Below are 7,900 nucleotides of genomic sequence, written 5' to 3'. Positions count from 1 at the left end.
CTGGGTCCAGGGCAGCCCAGGGTCGACCCCACCCGGGTCCCTGACCTTCATGCCCATGTGCTCTGGCTCCAGCTGCACCTCAGCTAAGGCATCTGGGGAGCTGCAGCCGGGGGCCCAGCAGGCAGGGAGCTTAACTATTTCTGCGCCACCCTGCCCGGTTGTCTCCCCAACAGCCTCACTAGCCCTGCGCCAAGGACGCTGCACAGAGGAGGCCAACCCCCAAACCAGTCCTTCTCTCCAGGGGCCTGAGAGTCACACAGGGCACGGAGGGCCAGGCCGATGGGTCACAGCACCTGGGGAAAATGCAGGTTCCCACTGCGGGCTTCCTGTGGGTGTATGGACTCTCCGGTTCTATCCTCAGAACTCGGAAGGTGAAGGGAATGAATCAGACACAGGTGGGGCCCCGCTGGTGTGGCTCAGCTGGCTGGGCATCCTCCCAGCAACAAGAGGTCGCCCGCCAGTTCAATTCCCAGTCGGGGCACATGCCGGGTTGCAGGCTCCATCCCCAGTAAGGGGTGTGCAGGAAGCAGCCAATGGATGATGTTCCTCTCTCATAGATGTTTCTATCTCCCTTCCTCTCTCTCTAAAATCACTAAAAACATATTTTTTTAAAAAAATTTAAACACAGGTAAGCTGCCAGCCCCACCCCCAATCCCATGTATGGCCCTGGGCAAGTCACTTCCCCTCCAGACTTCAGTTACAAAAGAGGGAAGGAGGGAGGGGCCGAGAGCTCTCAGGCCGGGACCCACTTCACTTCCTCCCCCTGAGCTCTCAGCCTCTGTCCTCTTGCTATGCCCTCCCAACAGCAGTCTACATCCCGCGGAAGCAAAGGTCAGAGAGCAGTGACTTTGGATGATTTTTTTATTTTGCATTTCATATATCATCCAGTTTCACATTCTCACAGGATCAGCAATTACAACAGCCACCTCGTCTCCTAAGTCTGAAAACGGCAAGACAGCCACAGCTGCGGCCAAAGGCAAAGCACTGATGTGCTCACAAAACAAAAAAATTGCACAATTCTCCCTTCATTTTTCTTAAACTAACGCCTGGCACGAAGGCTCACGGCTGGAGAATGGAAACCCTTTCTTCTTCATGCCTCAAACTAAACATTAAACTTATCTGACAGGGCGAACAAGGTCTCTTCAATAATTAATTGCACACACACATGAAAAATCCTTTATGATGCATAAATATTTTGTTACACAGGGTACAAAAATACTTTCACTTTTTGGTTGGTTTCGTAGTTTGGAAAGAATGAGGAGCAGTGGCGGGGGGGGGTGCGCTGTGGAGAGGTGAGCAAAATGGGCAGAGAAGGGATGCTCTGAACAGCTGCTGGCCCGTCTGAGGAGGGAGCGGAGGACCCCGATTTGAAACGAAAAAGGAAACACTCCGTCGGGCGGTCGTTGCTGTTCAGCCGGGAAGTGAGGGGCAGTGGAACTGGCGGCAGGGCGCGGCCTCACCGAAGCAGGGTGGGTGTAGGGGAGGGGCGTGGAGAGAGGGACCAGGAATGATGAACCATTAAAGGCCAGGACCTGTTGCTATGGTGACACAGTGTGAGAACAAACTGTACACTCACATATACACAAGTGTAAGTGTCTTAATTCATGCCAGAAAACATGCAAAACCAAACGCCTTGTTCCTCTGAGGTGAAGCTACAAAAGCAAGTTTGGGCGGGAGGTCGGGCCTCGCTCGGTCCCAGGGCGGCCTCGGAACCGGGTCTGGGTGCCCCAGAATCCTCCCCTGAGGCCTTGGAGAAGGGCTCTGGGCAGGACAGGGCTGAGGGAGAGGAGAGAAGGGAACAGGAAGCAGTCCACTGAGTCAGGCTTAAAATTCACAGTCTTTGGAGGAAAGCAGCAGCTCTCCACAGGCCGCCCAGGACAGTGGAAGCTGCGGGCAGGCGGCAGCTTCCTCCCCATCCCCAGCGGGGGGTGGGAGCGTCAAGCTGTGGTAACAAGACCTGGAGGGAGGGGAGAGAGGGGGCTGTGAGCAGAGGTGCGGGACTGGAGCTGAACCCAGGCCTTCCCACTGGGCCAAGTCTGCAGGACAGATGGGGCGGGTGACAGGGTGGGAGGAGAAGGGGGAGAACCAGCCAGAGTGCCCGGTGCACACGCGCAGGTGAAGGCCTCGCATCACCTGGCTCTCGGATTCGGTGAGGGGAGACAGGGCCCTGCGGGAAGCCGGGTCTGGGCCATGCATCCCGGACCTCTGGGCCGGCACTTACTGAGAAACTAACAGAACTGACGATATTTCCATCCTTGCTGGGTGGTATCAGAGGAAGGGTACCAGCGCACCTGCAAGAGAAGCCGACATCAGCAGCTAGCCCTGCAGCCCCTTCCCCGGATGGGGAGCCCCGTAAGCGCGGCCTTCTGTGCCGTCAGAGTCCTGGCTCTGTCACCACTGGCAGGTGTCGGGCCAGGTACTCACCTCGGCCTGTGTCTTCATCCTGAAAATGGGAGAGGGCCCTGACCTGCCTCCTCTGCAGGGTGAAGGCCAAATGAGAGAACGGTTACGGTGACTGACACTCCACTAGACCGGGCGGGACGGGCCAGGTGGAGTCTTGGCGGCAGGGGGCCCAGTTGCTAACAGTCTGCCCTTCGCCCTTTCCTGGGAGGGGGCAGAATTCCTAACAGGAGACTAAACCACAATACAGTTTTGCTCAACATCTTTGAATCTCAGTGTCCTCACCCAGCTGTCGGCTAGAGATGACTGTCACAGGCAGTCATGAGCATCAGGGAGACAGAATGCGAGGACTCCACACGAGAAAGCAAAGCTGGTGTGGCCTCCGGGCCTTGTGTGACCTGTAAGGAAGCCGTGGGCGAGACCCACTGCTACATCCTCCCCATCTCCACCTCTCCGTCCCTCCGTCATCACCCTCCTGAGTCTCGAGGTTTGTAACCTGCCAGCTAAACCCTTGAGTGGCAGCTACGGAAACCCTGGCACTTTGCAGAGGGCCCCACAGCACAGTAGCTCCGAAGCAGGACCCCCAGAGATGGGTCTGGAAATGATATGCACCCCTTCCCCATGGGCTGGTCGTCTGGATGGTAAGCTGTCTTAGGGGCCAAGCCAACACTGCAGGGAAGGCCACCTGCCCCCGCCACCTGCCCGTTACAGGCAGCACGTCTGCCCCAGCCTGGCCCAGGGCTGCCTGGGGGAGGGGGAGATTACCCAGACGGAGCCCAGGGTCCCCCAGGGAAAGGAAGGGATGGCACAGGAGCCGACGCAGAGACAGGAGCAGCTGGGCTCCTGGACAAGTCCCTGCAGCTGCACCAGTCAGACCAGTTACCCACCGGGCCCCTGGGACCCTCCAGGCCACTTGGGGCTGCAGGAAGCTTCCTGAGAACTTGCTCCTGTGCCCTCTCCAATGCCAGGTGCTGTCTGTACAGCGCAGGACTCTGATCACCAGCACACAGCAGGACGTCAGGGGCTGGCCACCCTACGATGCCAGGATGCTTGGCATATAGCATACAGCAGGGCAAAGTCTTAGTCGCCTGACCAATGCCAGGCTCCTCTCTGGGCTCCAAGCCTGCGGCACTGCCGTCACCAGGGCACAGCCGACCCCAGGCTGCGAGAACTGCGTTGAGTCAGCCCCGCACCAACAGCAAGGTCAGGAGGCGCTTCTCGCCTTTGAGCTGTCCAGGCAGAGGCCGGGACCTTCTTTCCTGCCTTCTGAACATCTGGAAGCGGTTCCCTGCCTTCCCGGCTGACAGCGAGTGGGAGGAAGCCTCTCCTCCCCTTTGCGGAGCCACGGATGCCCTCTCAGCAGGAGGCCCGCTGGACACCAGAGCCCAGGCCACAAGGAGGGCGAGGAAACCAGCTCCGCCGCAGCTGCTGGAGAGCCTGTGGCCCAGCTCAGGGAATTCTCCTGACCCCGGAGCAGCCCCCAGCAAGGAAGTGCCTGGAGCTGGGTGCCCTGCAGGGCTGGGGGCGGGGAGGACATCGGAGGGGAGTGGGAGGGACTCTGGAGGCCTCCCCCTCGCCCTCTGCACCACTGGGGAAGCCGAGGCCTCCTGCAGCTGCGTCAGACTCCCTCCGAGCCCGCCTCATCCGGCCCCACACTCTCCACAAGTGCTGGAATTCCTGCCTCTGAAGCAGCACTTTCCCCCTGGCCTGAGATGAGTCAGCGCCTTCCTGGGGAGGAAGTAGAGGAAAGACCCCATTTCTGAGCTCCAGAAGGCCATTCCCCTGAAGTGCACAGAATGTTCTCAAGTGGCTGCATTTCCGCTTCCCTCAGACACACAGCGTGGGCCGGCGGGCCGGGTCCTCTAGGGAAGCACGACCCAGCCCCGGCCGGTGGCTCGGTTGGTGGAACACTGCCCCGCACACCAAAAGGTTACAGGCTCAATTCCTGGTCAGGGCACAGACCTAGGCTGCGGATTTGATCCCCGGGCGGGACAACTGATTGATGTTCCTCTCTCTCTTTCTCTCTCTCTTTCTTTCTCTCTCTCTCTCTCTTCTTCCCCTTCCTCTCTCTCTAAAATCAATAAACATATTATCAGATGAGGAGTAAAAAAACACAAATCTCTAAAGCACAGTCCCTTCCTGTCTCAGCTCAGAATAAGACCCCCTCCCCGCCCCCCAGGGCCAGCACCTCAGGGAGTCAGCGGCTGGTCCCTTCTCAGGGCCTCTAGTTGATCGGAGGGGACTTGGGGTCCTGAGATACCTACACGGACAGACCCATGGTATCTACGATGAACCAGGTCCCAAGAGGACCAGCAGCAAAACAAAAGGGGGGCAGGAACTCAGTTCCCTCTCACCTGGGACTGACTGAGATGTGCCCAGAAGGGAAGGGGCAAAGGAGCAAAGCCACAGAAGAAATAGGAACAGCCAGCAAATACGGGGCCTCACTCACCTGAAGGTCAATTCTTACTGACCCCAGACTGGCCAGTCTACACGCTGACCCTGTAACAGCCCCAGGAAGTTATGACAAGGAAACCACAGGATAGGTGCCCAGAGAGGCATGAACAGGGCGCCTACTGCCGCACAGCCTACCAGCAGCAAAGCACTGTGTACACACCTGCTTCCATCCACAGCGAGCTGGGCACACTCACCCAGTGGTGGGCTGGCAGGGCATCTAGAATGTAGATCTCCATTGACTGATGTGGAAAAATGTCCTCGCCCTGACCGGTTTGGCTCAGTGGATAGAGCATCGGCCTGCGGACTCAAGGGTCCCAGGTTCGATTCCGGTCAAGGGCATATATCTTGGTTGCAGGCACATACCCAGTAGGGAGTGTGCAGGAGGCAGCTGACCGATGTTTCTCTCTCATCGATGTTTCTAACTCTCTATCCCTCTCCCTTCCTCTCTGTAAGAAATCAATAAAATATATTTTAAAAAAAGAAAAAGAAAAATGTCCTCATAATTAAGTTTTAAAATGATTAAGTGTGTCTACAGTAATTTTTGTAAAAGATTCCTATCCGTGGCTTTACATATACACTCGCGCCCAACTACCTACCAAGTCTAAGGACCAAAGGTAGCGATTTTCTAGGAGCAGGATGATAGGCCAAAGGGAAAACAAAACAAAACCCTGCCTCTCCTCCCGCCCCCTCCCCACCACCCCAATAAATGCAGAGCTCTAATAGCTAATGCTTATGAAACGCTTAGCCTATGCCAAGTGCTGCTCTAAGTAGTTTGCAGGTACTGGGTTCATTTAATCCTCATAAACACCCTCTGAAGCTGATGCTATCACCATCCCATTATACAGATACGAAAAGAGAGGCAAGGAAGCTCATGCAACCTTAAGGTCGTCGGTAAGTGGCTGTGCCAGTCTAAGGATGGGGAGCCGCAGTGAGAGACCCCCATTTCCTCAGGTGAAATAATAAAAGGCAAAGTCCAGTCTGGGAGGACTCGGACACAAGGGACATGGAGAACCCCTGAGTTTAGGCTACTGTCTTTATGTACCAGACCCCAGCGGACCTCTGCCATCCACACCTCCTGCATGCCTCACCCTCTTGAAGGAGAAGATTCTATCAAGAGGCTCAGAAGGTTGAGCAAGAGGGCCTTGTGCCAAGACAGAGGGGGATGAACCATCTCCCAGCACCTCTCTGCAGGTCTGGTCCCTGGGACTCTGGCTGAGCTACTGGCAAAGGGCATGCATTTGGGGTGTGCCCATCTGGGTAAAGGAAGAACTGCTTTTCATCCCCTCTTGTCTCTGAGCTGCCACCTCCTTGCCCCCAGGCATAGAAAAACTCAGTTTTGTTGGTCCCCTGGGTTCAGAATAATTCTCTTCAGATCAACACTGTCCACCCCTTTATTTAGGCGTTTTCTTTTTAAATATATATATATATACTAGAGGCCCCGTGCACCGGTGGGGTTTGGGCTGAAACCGGCTCTCCAACATCCCCCAAGGCGTCCTGGATTGCGAGAGGGTGGTTCTTGGGTGATGCACCCCGGAATCGGGCTCCCTCCTCTCTGGTTTCAGGGTGCATCACCCAAGAACCACAGCTGCCAAATCACTGCAGCTCGGCAGCTCCTGCATTGAGCATCTGCCCCCTGGTGGTCAGTGTGCATCATAGCTACCAGTTGGACGGTCACTTAGGCTTTTATATATACACCAGAGGCCTGGTGCACAAATTTGTGCATGGGTGGGGTCCAGCTGGCCTGCTCTGATTGGGGCCGATCATGCTGGCCGGGGGCAGAGGTTGCAGGAGGTTGGCCAGTTGGCCCTGCCCCCGATCAGGGGTGGGGCTGGCCAGGGGAGGGGCTGCGGGCAGTGGGCCGACTGGCCCCACCCCCTGGTCAAACTCCTGGCTGAGGGGACAATTTGCATATTAGCCTTTTATTACATAGGAATATAGGGCTAGTGACCTGGTGCACAGATTCATGCACATTGAAAGGAAATTAATTAGAAGGTGGCCGGCAGGGCGGGCCTGGGTGTGATGGGCCAGACATGCCCTGGAGCCAACCGCCCGCGGTCCCTCCCCGGCATCTGCGGAGTGAGCAGGGTCCCACCAGCAGGTGGGGTCCCTCGGCCTGGCCTGCGGGGATCGGGCTGAAACTGGCACTCCGACATCCCCCGAGGGGTCCCAGAGTGTAAGAGGGCGCTCTGCAAAGTTGCTGTCGCACAGGGTGTGGAATGCAAATCCAAGTGTGCAGTAAACCAGACTCAGGGCCCACAGCAGCCAGCAACAACATAACCCATGGCCGAAGGTGGAACTGCGCGGCCCCAGGAGGAATCAGGCTCCATCCTGCTCCATCCTCTCTGGTTTCGGGATGCGTCACCCGAGAACCGCCTCTGCCAGATACTTGGCAGCTCCTGTGTTGGGCGTCTGCCCCGTTGGTCAGTGTGCATCATAGTGACCGGTCGGACGGTCAGACACTTAGTATATTAGCCTTTTATATATATATTTAAGATATCCTATATAATAAAAGGCTAATATGCAAATAGACCAAACGGTGAAACAACCAAACCAGTTGCTGTGATGTGTGCTGACCACCTGGGGGTGCGCGGGGAACATGGCGGGCAGCAGCAGGCAGCAGAGCGTGGAACAAGGCGGGGCGCCAGCCGCTGTCATCAGGGTGAGCCTCTGGTAGTTACTGAAAATTCTCTGCTTCCACACACTGAGGTCCTGCTGGGCTTCTCCACCTCCCCTGCTCCTGAAGGGCGATCGGGGCCGGCAGCTGCCTCTCGCACCTACTGTCGGCGATGGCCCTGCTCGCACCCGCTGCCGGCACCCGAGCCGCCACTACACCCACTGCCTGCACCAGCTGCGCTCATACCCGCTACCAGCCCTGATCACCCCTGAGGGCTTCTCCACCTCCCTCTGCTCCTGAGGGGTGATCGGGGCAGCAGCTGCCACTCACACCCGCTGCTGGCAGACAGGGGATCGGGGTCCACAGAGGGAGGGGCCAGGCAGGGGTGCAAAGGATGGGCCGAGACCCACCCCTGTGCCCACCGAAGCCTCG

General features: G+C 57.2%; 1 protein-coding gene across 2 annotated transcripts in view; it reads right to left on the bottom strand.

Moving 5' to 3' along the window:
• Positions 1–844: 844 nt before the first annotated feature.
• The window catches only part of RBPMS2 (RNA binding protein, mRNA processing factor 2), a 28,722-nt gene continuing 21,666 nt past the window's right edge, over positions 845–7,900 (bottom strand). Inside the window, exons 7-8 of one of the 2 annotated variants that reach the window (XM_081100286.1) lie at positions 2,222–2,291; positions 845–1,957 (exon numbers count right to left, since the gene is read on the bottom strand). In XM_081100286.1, coding sequence (XP_080956412.1) covers positions 2,229–2,291 — 63 coding nt within the window. In that variant the 3' untranslated portion in view covers positions 845–1,957; positions 2,222–2,228. Of the gene's footprint in view, positions 1,958–2,133; positions 2,292–7,900 lie in introns of both variants that reach the window. The other variant, XR_013996459.1, reaches the window with a different exon arrangement.

This window comes from Myotis nattereri, assembly GCF_964212035.1.
Source record: "Myotis nattereri genome assembly, chromosome: 1".
NCBI classification, from domain to species: Eukaryota; Metazoa; Chordata; class Mammalia; order Chiroptera; family Vespertilionidae; genus Myotis; species Myotis nattereri.
Note: the sequence above shows the minus strand (reverse complement) of the source record. Positions and strands in the feature narration are given on the sequence as shown.